At 35.6% G+C, this 19,502-nt stretch overlaps 1 protein-coding gene across 1 annotated transcript in view; it reads left to right on the top strand.

Annotated features, from left to right (window-relative positions):
- The window catches only part of LRRC9 (leucine rich repeat containing 9), a 134,197-nt gene that overhangs the window by 50,903 nt on the left and 63,792 nt on the right, over window positions 1-19,502 (top strand). Inside the window, exons 16-20 of the mRNA XM_055303561.1 lie at window positions 2,235-2,447; window positions 7,659-7,778; window positions 15,349-15,540; window positions 16,662-16,787; window positions 19,141-19,275. Of these exons, the coding sequence (XP_055159536.1) occupies window positions 2,235-2,447; window positions 7,659-7,778; window positions 15,349-15,540; window positions 16,662-16,787; window positions 19,141-19,275 (786 nt within the window). The remainder of the gene's footprint in view (window positions 1-2,234; window positions 2,448-7,658; window positions 7,779-15,348; window positions 15,541-16,661; window positions 16,788-19,140; window positions 19,276-19,502) is intronic.

The following is a 19,502-nucleotide window of genomic DNA, read 5'->3' as shown; positions in this document are numbered from 1 at the left end:
TTAATCTTTTACATTTCCACTCTGCTGGGCAAGAAAAAGATACTTTACTCTTTCAAATGCTTATGGGTTATTTAGTTTTATAAATCACCTATATCATCTGACCATTTTCTCTTGGACTCTATCTTCTTCACATGATTGGAAAAACCATTATATGTATTCTGGATGTTAAACCTTTATCTTATATATACATTGCAAGTATTTTCTGTCACTTGTCTTTTAAATTTATTTGTAGCAAAAAACCTTACCTGTCATTTTAATTTGTAATTTACTTGTCATTTTCAAGAGGTCAGATCTGTCCATCTTTTCTGTTATGGATTCTGAGAGTTATGTCTCATTTCAGAAGGCTTATGTAAATATTCTCCTTTATTTTCTTCCAATACTTATATAGGTTAGTTCTACAGCTTTCAACTTTTTAAACTTCCATCTGGAAATTCTTTTATATCTTGCAGGAGAGGGGGATCAAATATTTTTTTTAATATTTTATTTATTTATTCATGACAGACACAGAGACAGAGGCAGAGGGAGAAGCAGGCTCCATGCAGGGAGCCTGATGCGGGACTCGATCCCGGATCATCTTGAGCCAGAGGCAGACACTCAACCGCTGAGCCAACCAGGCGTCTCACCAAATAATTTTTTTCTTAAAAATGGATAGCTACTTGACCAAGCATCATCTTTTTGCTCTATTTTGAAATACCATCTTTATTGTTAAAATTATTTTCATAAATAAGAGATTTATTTATAGATCCTTCTATCTGTTCCTTTGGTCCTCTTATCTAATCTTTGACCCCTACCATATTGTTTTGATTATCACAACCTCGATGATACGCTTTGATATGTTATAGAGCAAATTCCCTTCCTCTGCCCCCACTCATTTTTTTAAAAATTTTCTCAGCTATTCTTGAACACTTTCTCTTACAAATAAAATTGAGAATCAGCTTGTTAAGTTCTAAAAATCTTTTTTAGGACTTTGTTGAGTTTTTGTTGAATTTAAAACTTAATTTGGGGTGAACTGTTTTGCAACGTCAAAGCCTCTCATTCAGGAACATGAGATGTGATTCCATTCACTCAAGTCATCTCTTACAGTTGTCATACAGGTGTTAAGTATACTTCTGGGCATTTATATTTTATGATGTTATTATGAGTAGGACTGTTTCAATCAAGTATGCTTCCAGCAAAAAGACACAGCAGCCTAGACAAATAGTAAGCAAAATGATTCAAATAACAAGAAGTTGAGAGGTGAGCAGACCCAGCTGTTATGACTCTGCTGTGATTGATGTCAGCAGAGACTTTAGCTCCATCATCCATCTCCTTGCCACTTCATTAGCTCTTCCCATCTGAAGATTGAGGTCTCACTTCACTTCTGGGAAGTTTTCTTCTCTTAATTGCTTGATTATTTTTTCTCTTCCATCCTGCGTTCAGCCCTCTGGAAGCTTGATTAAACATTGGACATTCTGAGTTGATCTTCCATGACTTTAAAATTTTTTTCTCTCATACTTTACACACCTCCATTTTTAAATTCTTTGTTCTGGAAGATTTCCTTAATAATAGCCTCACCTTGCTAATTTGATCTGCTGCCATATCCATTTTGGTTTCTCTGAGCATTTATTGATTATTTTTATTTCGTGAATTGATTTCATTTTGACTCTAAAGTGTTTATTCTTTCCTATAGCAGTCTATTCTAGATGCTTTATTCTCCCAGATTTTAAAAAATTATCTTATGGACCATTTTGGTTTTTTGTAGAGCCATTTCTGTTTATGTTGTTTGTGCTCATTCATCTACAGTTCTTACCATAATTATTTAATTACCTATTAATTACCTCAAACATCCTACTATTTTACCTATTCACTGTGAACACCAAGTTTCTCTGGGTCTGTTTTTCAAAGTGATTATCTCCTATATATGTTTTGACTACAAGTTACATTTCTCCTCCTATTCAATTCAGTCCCTTCTCATTTATATCTCACAATTTCTAGTCTTTTGTTGGTGCCCTCTCATTTCTGAAAAACTAAAAATTAACTTTTGCCAGTTTTAAGGAATTTTCAGTGGGAGAGGATGAACCCATTTATTCTTAGTCCACATTTTAATCTACTCTCATGGATTTCCTAATGTGATTCTAATCATCATAGGTATTACTATATAATTGAAAAAAAGATAATTTATCTTTGCTACATAGCCTATTTCTTGTTCAAAATGATAGCAACCAAATCTTCAATATTTTTAATAAATTTTTTAGGTCAAGGCTCACTCTTTATTTTCCTCATTCAACAATGTTATTCTAGAAGAAAGCAAAAAAAACTCAGAAGGATCAGTATTGTCCCAGGATTTGAAATTTGATGATGAAGTTATAAAAATGGATCCCAGGATCAAGGCCAGACCAAAACTTACTAGTTTGGATGATAAAACAATTCTTTCTCTTGCCAAGACTAGCATTTACAGCCATATTGTGGTAAGTATTATAAGGAATAAAATTTGGGGATGGAAACCTTGAATTCGGAATCATAATCTATCATATGAAGTCTAAAGATATTAAAACACCTATCTGGGAGATCCCTCGGTGGCTCAGCAGTTTGGCGCCTGCCTTTGGCCCAGGGCACGATCCTGGAGTCCTGGGATTGAGTCCCGCGTCGGGCTCCCGGCACGGAGCCTGCTTCTCCCTCTGCCTGTGTCTCTGCCTCTCTCTCTCTCTCTATGTCTATCATGAATAAATAAATAAATAAATCTTTAAAAATTAAAAAAATTAAAATAAAAAAATAAAACACCTATCTGGTGATGCCAGCCCTCAGTATTGTCAAAAGTTAAAAATGAAAAAAAAAGTTAAAAATGCCTTGAGCTTTCCTTTTATGTGGATCTACATCAGTATTGTCTGGTAGTAATAGAATATGAACCATACGTGTAGTTTTAAATTTTCTATTAGCCGTGTTAAAATTTTTTAATTAAAAGGTAAGATTAATTTTAATCCAATATATCTAAAATATTATCATTTCAGTATACCATCAGTATGAAGAGTCATTAATCGGATAGTTTCAACTAAGTCTTTGATGTTTGAAATATTTTTGTCATTTACAGCACTTTCAGACTAATCACATTTTAAGTGCCCTATAGCCACATGTCACTAGTGATTACCATTACAGGACAGCATAGACTTAGAGGACAGCCTTCTAGTTTACAAGGTATTTTATTCCTGAATAGCAAATAAGCTCTCTTTAAATGATTAAGACAGATAAGATTCAAATCAGTTTCCAGGATCAATCAACATAGACTATCAGAGCTTTATCTTTACAAAATTAACAGAATTTGAGTTACTGTTGAAGCAACTTACTTTATACTGAGGCAATTCTATTGAGATGTTAAGCCTACCTCCATACCTTGACTTTCAGATCTATCTATTTCAAATCTGCTACCATTCTGTCTGAACTACCATTATTCCTGACCTAGATTACTGGCCTGGCCTTCTAACAGGACTCTCTGCAATCTACCATCATACCACTGCACAGCTCCAGAAAATGCAATTCATATTATATTCTATTAATGCATTCTTTGGGTGCCATTCATTATCTGATTGAATATAACTCAATATGGGAGTTAGGGAGTGCCTCCTAGAACTGTGCAACAGAGGCCCTGTCCTGCTTTCACTTTGAGCCCCCAACTCATTCTCCGTGTTGAAGCTAAAACAATATTTTCAAAAAACAAATCTGATCATGACATCTCTGTCATCCCTCACCACTCCTACTTGAAATCCTCAAATGATTTTCCATTGTTTTAAAAATAAAACCAAAAATAAAAAAAATAAAAATAAAATCAAAGTCCTTAATATGGCCCATGCGATTTTGCATGCCCTGATCCCTGGCCTACATTTCCAGTCTCTTTTCATATTACCCTCTCTTTAGCTCTCTGTTTTCAGCCTCCTTTCTGTTTCTTATGTGCATTTTGTCTGCAGCCAACACAGAGCCACTGCTATTGCTAGTCCTCTGCATAGAATATTCTCCCCTGATCCCCTTTTCTTGGTAAACTCCCACACACATTTTAGGTCTATACTGAAGCATTAGATTTTTCTCCTACCTCTGAGTCAAGGCCAGATTCCTTTGTTATATGCTCTGTATCCTTACTAGACTGTAAATTCCACAGGAGCGGAGGCTATGGCTGCTCTCCAATATGTATATCCTCAGTACCAAGGCAACAATGTAAGGTGGTGCAGCATGCATTGCACAAGAGGGCCATATGCAATGGTACCCTTGAAGTCATAGAGTATCTTTACTACAATTTTCTGATAATTCTTCATAAAATTTTTTGCACTAACAAAATCAGCATATCCGGACAAGTTTCTAAAAGCTAAAAATAAAGGTGTCTCAAGGAAAGGATGAATGCCATTTTCTAATTTACTAATAAACACTGTGTAGACTAGCATCAGCTCTGCCATTCTCTGGCACAATACCCGGCACACCTCAGCTACTCATTAAAAAAAAAAAGTATCTTCTAAATGTTTGTAGCAGGTGTTTATTACAGAGAAAGTGGGTTTGATTGAACCTGCAGAAGTAGCAAGCAAATTGATATTTGATTGATACGCTGATAAAAATATTTGAGAAGACAAGTTATTCTCTTTTTTTTAAGGATTTTATTTATTTATTCATGAGAGACAGAGAGAGAGAGAGAGAGAGAAAGGCAGAGACACAGGCAGAGGGAGAAGCAGGCTCCATGCAAGGAGCCCGACATGGGATTCGATCCCAGGTCTCCAGGATCAGGCCCTGGACTGAAGGCGGCGCTAAACCACTGAGCCACCCAGGCTGCCCGACAAGTTATTCTCACGTGACGCTATTTATGTGTGTACTGAGCTACAGATAAAAAAAAATATTCAGAAATGATTTTGATCTTGAAAGTCAACCACATTGTTCCAACGTGACATTTCTAGATCGCTTGTTTATGATGGCAGTTTTTTCAAGTGACTGTGAAACAAAAATAATGCAAAAATATTTTTTAAAATAATGGGTGGATAGTTTTGAGTTTGCTTCTGAAAATATTTAAAAGACATCTCTTTTCAAGTTGTTTATGGGATTGCTTTTGTCCAACTATATCAGCATTACCTACCAAATCTTAAAGCCTAAAAGATTACGTTTTGACCTTAGTTATTATTAGAGAGGAAGGAAAGTTTCATAATGTGATGACAATATCACCATCTGTATCATAATTATATGGTATAGTGATTGCAGGAACAATTTTTGAGCTGACAGTATGGGGAAATTATTGTCTCTGCACTATAATGTCAGGATTTCATATGTTAGTAATTTATTTTTGATAATAAACCTTTAATGAAAGGTTTAATAAATGAATTTTCATTGGATTGAGCTTCTACAAGAAATATTTCTATAGATTTAAAGGGATTAAATAAAAGTTAAACAAAAAATAAAATAGATCCTTTTTATTATCTTTAGTAAAATAATCTTACCAATTTATCTTTTATAAGATAAAAAAAAAACAGTGAGTATAAAGCTTCAGAATACTCTGGCTTGCTCACAACTCCCGCCTGACTGCCTTCATTTAATCAACACTCATAAGAGTGAAATAACTTTTCATCTTAAATTTACCTATATGGCTGAAAAGCCAGAAAAACCTTCTAGAGCTTTTAGTAAGAATGCTAGATATTACAATAAGAATGTTTAGACATCACATCCTTTATTCTCCTTCCTTTGTGCCAGTACTGTAAGAGAAATTCAGGGTACATACCTCTTATTTTCTTTTCAGCTTTCTCCACTAGATGGAGTTTTTTGAGGACATCCATAAAAATAAATAAAATATCTAGAAATAAAGGTGAGAGGTGGGGAGGGATGGGTAAAATATGTGAAGGAGATTAAGAGTATACTTATTCTGATGAGCATTGAGCAATTCTATTGACCATAGAATTGTTGAATCATTACATTATACCCCTGAAACTAATATAATACTGTATGTTAATTTTACTTGAATAAGAAAAATAGAGTTGTTGGTTGCATGTCTGGCTTTTGCAATGATAAATCCATCTAGCATTTACGGAGCATTTGCTATGTTTTAGGCAATGAGGTAAGTATTGGGAGTTCAAAATGAATTAGTTATTTTCCCTGTCTCAAGGACATCATTTTAGTGAAGGAGACAGATATGTAAACAAACATAGAAAGCTTCAGGTTGCTGGGAGAGCTCCACAGAAAGAGAAAAGTTTTGTGCAGATTTTCAAAGGATACGAGAAATTTAGTTGTTTACATCTTCTAGGCAGAGGAATTACTCTATCTAGAAGCCCATGGTTTGAAAGATCCTAGAGTTATCAGGGAACCATAGGATGACTGCTGGTAGGAGGGTAAAGGTGTAGGTTGAAATACAAGGAAGATAAATGAGGCTCTGGCTAGAAGAGTAGGAGGTTATACCACAACAGGATGGATTTTTGAAGGCAAATTATAAACTTTACATTTTCTTTAAGGAACAGGTTCTGTGTTTTTAAAGACCTCAACTTTGGCAATTTGTGGTTAGATTTGTCAGACCGATGTATAGATATCCATTGGAAACTACAGTAGTGGTCCAAAGGACAAATAGTAGTCTAAACTAGGCACTTGTAGTGGTAATGGTTTGAGAAGCATTTCTAGAATCAAATGTATATGGAGAAGAGGTAAAGGGAGTAGTCAACAATATCTTTTGGTCAGTGAAACTTAATCAGGACTAAAAAAATAGACTGCCAGGCATATATATAGAGAGAAAATGATGAATTCATTTTGGACATGTTAAGCAAAAGGTATCTGTAGAATCTATCATAGATGTTACCTATATGTGACCTGTAGAATAAACTACTCTGCGTAAATTGATCTTACAATTTCTTAACAATTTATTTAACCAAGTTTTGACAACTAAATGACATTTAAATGTTTCTCCCTGCCAGGAATGTATGTTATGTCCACAGTATAATAAGGTATAAAATGGTGGTGGTGAGTGAAGAGAGTTGGGAGGTAGACACTTGATTTTCTTATAATACCCATTTGTTGTGAATATTGCAGTCAATTATATTAATACATTTTCTTGTGCCACTACTTATGCTGTAGACTATGCATAAATGTAACCTTCACTTGGTATCATTCACAATGGTTTTGTCTAAAGACAGAAAAATATGTCATCATCAGGATATCCCCCAAATGTAAAACTGTAATAACACTTATTTATATTGAGCCCAGGATCAAATGGACAGGGAAAGTCTAGGCCAATTTCTGATTATGGAAAACACTTTCCTGCCTCCTCCTTTGAGCATCTGTCCTCCTGCTTTCACATCCTCACCCTTTGCTCCTTAGTCCAGTGCCCTCCTACAGTTTCCTGCAGTCAAGGTACAGCTTTGCCATCTTCTCTCTTGAGAGGTATCCTAATCAATACCCCAAATCCTCAGGGCCTACATTGTTCGCTGGCTAGCCTGAGAAATAGACATGCCCCAGTAAATACTTTAACAATGTATTTACCTGTTTTCTAAAAGAATTTTTAGACCAAGTGGAAAATCAAATCAATCCAGAACAGGGTCCAATAATGCTATTATAAACTCTACCTTCTAAAATCATACATTAGATTTATTTCTTATTGGCTCTCTCTTAATGTTATTTAAATAACTATGATGTAGAACATAATCTTATTTTTTTATTTACATTTCATTTTATTTCAGAGTCTGAATCTCCATGGAAACAGCTTGAGTAAACTTAAAGATCTCTCCAAGTTAACAGGACTTCGAAAACTTAATATCAGCTTTAATGAATTTACTTGTTTAGATGATGTATACCACTTGGTAAGAACTGTCCTTTTGAAATTATTTAAGTAAAATAAAATTATTAATTTAATAGATAAAGGTCCCAAGCTACTGACCTAACTTTTCAGAATATATTGTCATTCTCAGCTCTTATTCATTCCCTACCTCCTTTCAACCATATCAAAGCTGTTCAACCATATCATTGCTGTTTCTCCCACTGTGGTGGGATCTGTTGCTTTGCTTACTGACCTTAATTTTTAGTACTAAATCCTCATCCTTGTTTCTTTTAGTAAGCTGAAGTCCTGTTTAACAAATCCCTGATAGTCTGGGTTTGATATGTAGGTGAAGAAAAAAAGTACTTTAATAGAGGTCCCAAGATCATGTAAATCATTGGCATTTCTTATTTAACTTTTTTCTGATGATTTTCCAGTGGTTCCAGAGGTTAATGACAGTCATGATTTTGCTTAGGCACAAAATTTAAAGAGCAAACTCTTGGGGTGCCTGAGTAGCTCAATTAGTTAAGCATCCAGCTCTTGATTTCGGCTCAGGTCATGATTTTGGGGTCCTGAGACTGAGCTCCAAATTGGGCTCAGCAGAGAGTTTGCTCGAGATTCTCTCTCTCTCCCCCTCTTTCTTGAAAATAAATAAATATTTTTTGAAAAGAGTAAACTCTTGGGGCAGCCCTGGTGGTGCAGTGGTTTAGCGCTGCCTGCAGCCCAGGGTGTGATCCTGGAGACCCGGGATCGAGTCCCACATCGGGCTCCCTGTGTGGAGCCTGCTTCTCCCTCTGCCTGTGTCTGCCTCTCTGTGTGTGTCTCTCCATGAATAAATAAATAAAATCTTTAAAAAAAAAAAAGTAAACTCTTAAGTCACACAAGGCACTTGGATAGTGAGTGAACTTAGCCAGCTGCTCAGCATATAATTTGCAGCACAGTTTCATTGTTCTCCTTAGATGGAAAGACTTTATTTTTTAATTTTTTTTAAAACTTATCTATTCATGAGAGACACAGAGAGGCAGAGACACAGGCAGAGGGAGAAGTAGGCTCTATGCAGGGAGCCTGATGTGGGACTCGATCCTGGGTCTCCAGGATCACGCCCTGGGCTGAAGGCAGTACTAAACCACTGAACCACCCGGGCTGCCCAAAAGATTTTCTTTTAACTTCGTAGTTACACAGCCTATTTATTGGATTAATACAACTGTGGCCATTTTACAGACAAGAGAACTGGACAGATTTTTATGCCCAAGTGTTATTTTCAAACTTTAAGATTAGCAAAGGTAGCTAGATATAAACTTCTCAAACATCAAGTATCTGATGTATAAATAAATGTCTCAAAAAATGACTGTGGGGATGTTAGGGGTGATCAGAGAGAGGAGGTACTCTATGTGTATTTTTTCACCTTTTTATTGTAAAATAAAACACAGATACTGAAAACTACATAGCATGTGGTTCAGTAAATTATTATAAGGTGAATGTGCTTGTTTCTAGCACCCAGGTCAAGAAATAGAAATTTGTAACCTACATCATAAGCCCCTTCTATATATTCCCCTTCCCTTCAAGAAATCATTATCTTGACTTTATAGTAATCCTCTCCCCCCGTATTTCCATCACCCAAAAGCATATCCCCAGTTTGGTTTTGCTATCCTAAAAATTGTGTAAATCTCTTTTAATTTATAGATTTCCTTATAAATTTCCTTTCTATTCCCTCTGTCCCTTTTCACTCCCCATAGTTTATCTGTAGAAATACTTCAACCTTCCAATCCCCAAAGTGTCCCAGGGTCTGGACTCTGCTGATTTGCTTATAATAAAACCCTACATGCCCTCCACCCTCCATATTTTCTGTAAACTAGCAACTAGATCCAGAGATTGGGACTTGGGTTCTGTTCCTCTGGCAAGACTGTGTAGGAAGCAGAAGATCCTTGTTGACTTACTTTTCTGATGCCAGTAGCTATTATTAATGCCTATATCCATTAATTCATCAATGATTACAAAATGGCAATATTCTTATTCTATCATTTCTTTTTCATTTATTAGTTGGAATATTTTTGGATAGACATTTCCCCTTATCTGTTAGTTGGTTACCAGTGGTACCAGTCATACAGAAAATGCACCTGGTTGGCTCAGTCGGTAAAGCATGCAACTCTTGATCTTGGGTTGTGAGTTTGAGCCCCATGCTGGGTGCAGGAATTACCTAAAGAAAAAGGAAAAAAGTGCAGAATAGATGCTTATTTGCTTTTATTTACCAATTTTGAAGATAATGAATTGGTTCTTTGTGATTTCCCAAAGATGAGCAATTCCTTTTTTAATATCACTAGGAATGGAGAGACTTAAATAGATTTGATGAGAGTCCATCCATTGCAATTATTATCGTGATTGAAGCTCAGATTGTCTCATCCTTATTCAATGGGAGCATCTTAAAGTTAGTTTCTTTCGCCATGATCCTAGTGGTCTCTGATAGCTTCTTTACCACCTGGCATAAAAGATATTCCACATACATTTTCTGTATTTTCTTTGTAGACATGGGATCAGCTATTTCTTCAAGGAGCCCTAGTTTTCTTTCTTTTCTCTTCTTTCTTTCTTTTTTAGATTTTATTTAATAAATTAGGAGAAAGAGAGTACAAGCACTAGTGAGGGGAGGCGCAGAGATGGGGAGAAAAGGAGAATCTCCAGTAGACTCTCCACTAAGTACAGAGCCCGACTGGAGCTTAATCCCATGACCCTGAAGCCATAATCTGAGCTGAAACCATGACCTGAGCTGAAACCAAGAGTCGGATGCTTAACCAACTGAGCCACCCAGGTACCCCCTTTCTTTTCTTTTTTTAAACTGGAAGTTTTTAGCTATTTTTCTGTTTCCTTGCTTTGGTTTTCTTCAGGGATTCACATTATCCATATGCTGAATCTTTAGCTATCTTCACTGTCTATCACTTTCTCTTGAGTCCTTTTTATCTCTTAAAGTTTCAAATTGATTTGATTTTATAGTTTTTCTTTTTTTTACCTTCTATGTCAAAGCATTATCTATTGTGTTTAATTGCTTTTGTGTTTGACTATTTAGTCTTTGTTTCTGAAATGCTTTTATTTTATTTCAAATTCTTTTCCGGGTTCTTTTACCTCACTGCTGAGTTTTTCTAATCCATATTTGTTATTTTATGTTTTGTATCATTAACATCTTTTTGCTTGTCTTAAAATAGTTAATAGTCATAAATTTCGAGCATATCTTTCTGGTGTAATTTTATTGCCCACACCAAAGTCTCTCTCTTTTTCCGCACCCCCATCTCCCTCCCTCTCCTTCCCACTCCTGTGCTAGCTTTCCTAGCTTTGTCTGGGATTTGATCTCAATACTTTTCTGTTGCTCATTTTTTAGTGAAGTTAGTTTTTTTTAACTTTTAAAATGAAGTGAGGTTTGGGAAAGCTTTCCTACCTTCACAGATTTCCTTCTCTTGTTTATATGGGCTTAAAAAAAAACCTGTAGTGAGATTTCCTGAGTCTATTCCCTTCCCCTCCTCCTCCTTCTTCTCTTCCTCTTCCTCCTCCTCCTCCTCCTCCTCCTTCTTTTCTATTCTATTCCCTTCTTCTACTTTCTCCCTCTCTCTCTCTCTCTCTTTTCTTTTTTTGCCTGTTTAATTTTTGACTTAACCTCAACAGTTGCTTCTTTGAGAAGGATTCTGTTCTAGGAGGGAGCCCTGGTAGGGCAGTTTTAGGGTTTGTAAGTGCTATACCACTCCAGCTGCTTCAGACCTTTCTCCTGTGGGTTCCAGGTGTTCATCTGGCAAAACTCCTCCCAGCTGTATCATATTGGTTCCCATACTTTCCAGGAAACATTGGCTGGCTATATGGGGGCTCTTTTGTTCTTAGGATCAGATACTGCCCTGATACTTCCTTCTTCCTCTCACATAGACATGGATACTATGTAGATCTTATTGTTGGTGGTTTATCCTTACAACTTCTTTGGGGGCTTATGAGAGGCTACCTTGTCACGTAACTTTATTAGAAATGTCCATAGAATTTGGGTTTTATCTATTTATTCTGTTTTCATGTGGGGTTTCAGAGAGATTGAAAACGTGCTGCCAGTACTGAGCTTTGTATGCATGTTTAATATGAATTATGGAGATGCCTGGGTGGCTCAGTCAGGTAAGCGTCTGCCTTCAGCTCAGGTCATGATCCCAGGGTCCTGGGATAGAACCCTGCATCAGGCTCCCTGCTCAGTGGCGAGCCTGCTTCTCCTTCTTCCTCTCCATTTCCCCTACTTGTGCTCTCTGGCTTTCTCTATTTCTCTGTCAAATAAATAAATAAAATAATCTTTAAAAATATATTAATTATGTTTATCCTGGCATTATAAAAGGTTATGATCTAATTTCATCACTTGCCTGTCATTCCTATTGTATTCTAAGGTTGTTTTTTTATGCTTTTTATTTATTCATGAGAGAAACAGAGAGAGAGAGTGAGAGAGAAGGAGGGAGAAGCAGGCTCCATTCAGGGAGCCCAGCATGGGACTCGATCCCAGGACTCGAGGATCATGCCCTAGGCCAAAGGCAGGCGCTAAACCACTGACCCACCCAGGGATCCCCCTAAGTTTTTTTTTAAGATTTTATTTATTTATTAATGAGAGACAGAGAGAGAGGCAGAGACATAGGCAGAGGGAGAAGCAGGGGAGGAGCCCGATATGGGACTCGATTCCCGAACTGGGATCACGCCCTGAGCCAAAGGCAGACGCTCAACCACTGAGCCACCCAGGCATCCCTATCTTCTAAATTTTTTAATTTGCTTTTGAGATATCTCATTTTTATTATCATTTCCCTTAAGCATGTCTCTAACATGGAGAGTTTCCCTTCTTGGGTGTTAGAAGTTGCTTCTACTAGATTGCAGAAAGTAAATATATTGTTCTTAAATGTTCATCATCCAGACCTTGACTTTTAAATCAAAATACCCAACCTCACATTGCTTATATAATGGAAGACTTAGGCTTCATTAATGGTGGAAAAAGATATACACAATATGGTATTTATAGAGTTTTTAAAACTCTAAACAAGACATCCATATAAGATAAATTTAAAAGTCCTAAGCTGCATGTTTGTCATTCTCTTACCTGAACTATCAGGGAAAGAGAGTATCTAAGAGAAAGGAACAGGAAGAGATTTTTTTTTTCTCCGAAAATAGTTCCACCACAGTCAGAGTTGGCCAGAGAAAGACAGATATGTATGGCTATTTGCAATCTTAATGTAGATTATGTGCTAATTTTTTTTGAGATAATAGTTCCATTTTATCTTTTCCAATGAAAAATATATTGCTAAAGTGTCCCTGATGTCTAGAGAGAGCTAATTTATACTTAGAGAATGAACCTTATCTCTAAGAATACTGAAAAGAGGTGTTGTAGGTTTCAGTCTTTGTAAGCTGGCTGTAGTGTATTGTAATTTAAGAAAGGCAAACTGAAGTACAAAAATATTAAGACCCCTGCTACCAAACTGAAAATATTGTTCCATGAATATCTACTGAGTTCATAGAGTCTATTTTATCCCGTGGGAATATAAACATGAAGGCCCCATCCCCATTTTCAAGGAAAGAAGGCAGTTATCTTTTTATGATGTATGGTTCCCTCTCCCTCTGCCTGCCACTCCCCTTTGCTTGTGCACCCTCCCTCTTTCTCTGTCAAATGAATAAATAAAATGTTAAAAAAAGAAAATTTTATTTGTGACAAATTTAAGTCTTAAAGACTTTTTTTTTTTTTTTAGATTTTATTTATTTATCTGAGAAAAAGAGAGCTCAACCAAGAGGAGAGAGGGGGATGGGGAGATGGAGAACCATTCTCCCCGCTGAGCAAGGAGCCCAAAGCCAGACTCTATCCCAGGATTCTGGCTGGGATCATGACCTGAACCAAAGGCAGATGCTCAATCAACTGAGCCACCCAGTTGCCCCTGAAATCTTAAAGACTTCTTAAAAATAATTAGATGAAGATCTGAACAGATAAATGGCTAAAGATAAGAAACACAATAAACAAAAAAATTTTTTAAATGACTAATACAAAACTTAGGAAAGATGTTCAACTTCACTGGTAATAAGCAATGTAAATTTTAAAAAGGCAGTTGAATTAGTATTTAAGAAAATGACCAGGGGATCCCTGGGTGGCGCAGCGGTTTAGCGCCTGCCTTTGGCCCAGGGCGAGATCCTGGAGACCCAGGATCGAATCCCACATCGGGCTCCCGGTGCATGGAGCCTGCTTCTCCCTCTGCCTATGTCTCTGCCTCTCTCTCTCTCTCTCTCTCTCTCTCTCTCTGTGACTATCATAAATAAATAAAAATTAAAAAAAAAAAGAAAATGACCATTCCCATATTCTACTGTTGGAAGAAAAAATTGGTACAAACTTCCTTGAAAATTATTTAGTAGCATTTATCAAAAATCTTAACAATATAGGGATGCCTCAGTTGATTGATCATCGGACTCTTGATCTCAGCTCACAGTCATGAGTTTGAGCCCTGTATTGGGCTCTGCACTGGACATGGAGCTTACTTCAAAGAAAAAGAAAATGTAAAAAACAAAAAAATCTAACAATATAGAAATCCTTAAAACTAATAATCTCATTTCTAAAAATATTTTCTGAAAAAATAGTAGAGTCTTAGTTAAAGTATCATGATTATGGATGTTTGTTGTCATGTTGCCAATAATTAAAGCCACATAATTGTTCATAGTAAAATGTTTAAAATAATCCTAATAATTCACTCATTAAAATATTATACAATCGTGAAAAACAATTTTGAAGAATATTTAATGATGTGTGAATGTTAAAGGAATACAAATTTCTATATAATACAGTCTGTAAGAAAATATGTGCATATAATTTAAAAACAGATTTTCAGCGGTTTCTTCTGAGCAATAGAATTATATGTGCTTTCTATTTTTCTTTCAATTTATTTATATTTCCCAAATTTCCAATTTAGAATGTGCATAAATTTAATGCTTTTCAAGTTATTAAAAGTCATGTACTTTTAAAAGAGAGAATTATAGAATAGGCCTAATTTCTACCTCTAAAGATGAACCTTTTTTAGCCAGACTATGTATGGGTTTAATGGTATAAGTCAGTGCCCAGATAGCATGATGTGTAATTCTTTGTTTGTTAGGGACAAATTATCTTGTCAGTTACTCTTCACCTTCTTTTCTATGAAAACAAACACGGTCACTCTATATTATAAGGGTGAAGTGAGAATTAAGAAAAATCTACAAATAAAATGTCTGTAGCTCTTTGGGATAATATATAGACTGATACCATAATTGCAATATATCTACTTTGTAGGTTTTCTGTAAGAATTACCAAAAATTATATAAAGTACTTAGTGAGGGATCCCTGGGTGGCGCAGCGGTTTGGCGCCTGCCTTTGGCCCAGGGAGCGATCCTGGAGACCCAGGATCGAATCCCACATCGGGCTCCCGGTGCATGGACCCTGCTTCTCCCTCTGCCTATGTCTCTGCTTCTCTCTCTCTCTCTCTCTCTCTCTCTCTCTCTCTATCATAAATAAATAAAAATCAAAAAAAATAAAGTACTTAGTGAATCTTAGAGAAAATAACTCTGTAAATACAATCTATGATCCTTTTTTGCACCACTTCTGTTTGTATGTTTTGCAGTATAACCTTGAATATTTGGATGCAAGCCATAACCATGTGATAACCCTGGAGGGATTTAGAGGTCTGATGAAACTGAAGCACTTAGACTTGAGCTGGAATCAACTGAAAAAATCTGGTGATGAAATAAATATGTTATGCAAACACACCACAAGCCTTCTTACTCTTGATATTAGGCATAATCCATGGCAAAAGGTATGCAGCAGATGTGTTTATAAAAAAGCAAATGATCATTTTTATTTCAAAGCCAGTTTCTTACTACTATTCAGTAATAGCCAGAAATAGGCAAACTATCTGTGTTTTGTTAGAATTCCTTTAAGTATTTCATAAGCTGAATTTAGTGTAGTGATCAAATGAATCAAATATTACATAAGAAAAGATTTTTTTGATAAGCTCTAATAGCTTGAGAGTATTATGGCTTAAAGAGTGTTAGATACCACTGCCATTTACAATCCTTGGGAGAATTTATATAGTTCAGTGTGCTAAAACCTATGGTAATGAGGCAGTGGGGTCAAGGATAATAGAATACAGTGACAGAGACATACCATTACAGGGGAACAAATTTGTCACTTCCCATGATAAACCTGTATTATAAAGGCTTATGTTCTGCTGTAAATGGAAATTTGATTGAACACTTATTTTCTTCTCATCACAAAAAGACATAGATTCATGCTAGAAATTTCAGTATCAATAGTTAGGTTTAAGAATCTTCAAGTATTTAAAATAAGCCCCAACTTTATATATTCAAAAATCCTCCTTTGCTTTTCAAAAATATATATGACTGTGTTCAACGTTTTCAAAAAAGGCTAATGATTGGTTCTATTAAATTCGCCATATTTACTGTGTTTACATTGTTGTATCTCTTCCTTTTTGCTCAGAAGAATTGAAGGATATTTTTCTTTTGCCAAAGAAAACCCAGAATGTGCCTGGACATAGTACAGCTATCTTCCTGTTGCCAAACTAAATGTCAAAGATCGATACAGAATCACAAATAGAGCTGACTAACTGCTGATCTGGATAAGCAGAGACACTGCAATTCTCTGAACACTTTTTTCACCATACTTTTCAACAGGTTATAGGACTCCCTTCCTTCATAAGAATAGAGCCATCTACCTTCAAACAAAACAGATTAGTTCTTAAATATAATTTAAGTTCAGCTATTAAAGAACTAAGTTAAGCCCTTATTTGTAGATATATCTAATAAAGTGGGAGATGCATAATTTTGAATTACATGGGAAGGAATGAAGAAGCACTCCTTTCCATGCCATAATATATATATATATTGTAAAAATTAACTTTTTGTTATTTTTCCCAAGCCAGCCACATTAAGGCTGAGTGTTATTGGCAGATTAAAGACTCTCACTCATTTAGATGGACTCCTCATTTCTGAAGAAGAAGCAATAGCAGCTATGAAATTTATTACTGGAACAAAGATTACTCAGGTTGGGTTTTACTGTCTAATATTTCCTGTGCAATTTAGAATATACAATTATATTGTCCATACTCTTGCTTTGTTATTAAGATGTTGTATTCTCTCTTAGCATTCTTTTTTTTTCTCTTAGCATTCTAATAAAAAAGTCAGTTAATATATAACAATCATACACCTGAACTTTTTTTCCTGTTTAAATATATTCCGTTTAAATACCAGCTGATTGTGTGGATACTCATCCCTAATGCACTACCCTAAAAATCAACAAAAATGCCTCTAGGGTAACTTTTTTTCCTAGTCAACCTGAACTCACCAGAGTCCTTTATAGAAATGAAAATAACTTTCTGTGGATAAGGTAAGCTTAGAGGCCTTAATAAAGCACTTAGTGAACTACCTACCTAGTATTGATATGATATGTATCTGGCAAAAAAAATAAAAATAAAAAAATAAAAAACACATAACCTATTAACTTGGGGTGCATGGAGAAAGTTCATATTATCCAGATTAAGAATGCTATACTTTGGCCAAAGTAGCTTCATCTTAAATATCTTTACTCTAGTTCTCTAGCTATTTACTCTTTGTGAGATATTTGAATATTAGTTCCTTAATATGGTGTTTAATTTGGGATCTATTCAAAATGAAGGAAAGAACTTCCTTTGTCAATAAAAATATATTTAATTCCTGAAGAAGAGCTGGGAATTTATCCTACCAGAAATCAAAACTTACAAAATCACTGAAGACAATAGACTTGGGGCATCTAGGTGGGTCAGTTGGTTAAGTGTCTGACTCTTGATTTTCAGCTCAGGTCTTGATCTCAGGGTCAATGAGTTCAAGCCCCACATTGGCCTCCATGCTGGGTGTGGAGCCTACTTTTAAAAAAAAATGTAGATTTGGCACAGACCAAGAGAACAGAACCAATATAGACCCATATATATACGGAAACTTGATAAATAACAAACTGAGCTACCTTTACAGATCAGGGAGGCTAGTCAATAAAAGGCACTGGGACAGGTCCATTAAGGACTTGACTGTAAAAGTCAAAATCAAGAATGCTTTAGAAGTAAAGATCAGAGATTATCATTATGACTTTGAATGAGAGAAGAATTTATTACTCAAGAAAACAAGAACATAAATATAAAAGACTGGATTTGTCTACATTAAAATTAATATATCTGTTCCATAAAGGGCACACCATAAAGAAAGAGAAAAAGCAAGCTACATACTGGGAGAAAAATTTGCAACACATCTAACTGACAAAAGATGTTATTTACATATCCAGAACATATCCGAAAAAAGACAACCAATCAAACAGAAAAATAGGCAAAAGATACTGGAGAGGAAATCAGAACAGCCAAATAACAGGAAAAGATGCTTCACCACATTAGCATTCAAGAAAATAAACATTAAAACCACATAACCTACCAATTTATAGCCACCAGTTGGCAATTTTAGTAAGTTTTGATTTCTGGTAGGGTAAATCCCCAACTCTTCTTCAGGAATTAATTATTTATTTTTATTGACAATATCAAGTTTTAGCAAAAATTTGAAGTAAAAGTTACAGTTGGTTTAACCACTTTGGAAAATAATTTTGCATTATCTAGGAAAGCTGAATATATACTTCCCCTAAAACCCAGCAAGTTGTATATACGCTAAAGATATTCTTGCATGTATGCAACAGGAGTCAAGAATATTCATATCAACAGTGTGAAAAACTGAAATCAGCCCCAGTGTTCATTGATGGGAGAATCACTAAGGAAATACTGGAGAGCAGTGACACATGAATGAACTACAACCACATGCAGCAGCACAGATGAATCTCATGAACACAATGTTGAGCAAAATAGCAACCCATAGAAGAATATGTATTTATTATGCAATGTGCATTAGGTTCCAATATGTATAAGACTAAATGATATATTATGTATGGGCACAAACATAGGTCTATAAAGCAAATGAATGGTAGATATAAAGTTGGAGATCATTTGCTTCTTAGGTCATTGATTGATTCGTGAGATGAGTGATAGCTTCTGAGGGGAAGGAGAGGAAAAGGATTAGGATGGGCACACAGGGAGGAATATTCTAGCTCTGGAACTTGTTTAATGGATAGATTATATGGATATTTGTATTACAGCAATCCTTTTATAGTTCTATAAATATTATTTTCTAATGGTTAAATATCTGCTAAAACAAAAAGTTAAATATATAACATATATCTAGATACTGAAAACATTTTAAGGCAAAGAAAATGACACATTTTAAGATTATACATTGGGCCACTCATCTAGGAAACAATACTTTTAACTGTATATAAATGACCCTTCTTTATGCCATTTCCTTTATTCATCATGTGTTTTTTATTTTATTAGTTATCTCTCTTACGGCATTCTAGTATTAAAGAGGAGAGACCACGGATACTTAGTATATGGCCTTCTGCCAAAATTCTGACACAGATTTCCAAGTTAGGACCACATTTACATCTGAGTGGAAATTGGTACTTGAAGGTAAAAGCTAATTCTATTAAATCTAATATAAAAACTTAATTCAGTTGATTTTTAGTCAGCTTTGGTCTGTGCATCATAAAGAGGGCACAAAGAGGTAAGGGGCAGAAAACTGGAAAAGCCAAATGAGAGGGATGGCTGGAGGCTCAATGGTTGAGCGTCTGCTTTCAGCTCAGAGCATGATCCCAGGGTCCAGGGATTGAGTTCTACATCAGGCACCCTGCGAGGAG

Source organism: Nyctereutes procyonoides, unplaced genomic scaffold (genome assembly GCF_905146905.1).
Source record: "Nyctereutes procyonoides isolate TBG_1078 unplaced genomic scaffold, NYPRO_anot_genome, whole genome shotgun sequence".
Lineage (NCBI taxonomy): Eukaryota > Metazoa > Chordata > Mammalia > Carnivora > Canidae > Nyctereutes > Nyctereutes procyonoides.
This window is presented reverse-complemented; position numbering and strand designations above follow the sequence as displayed.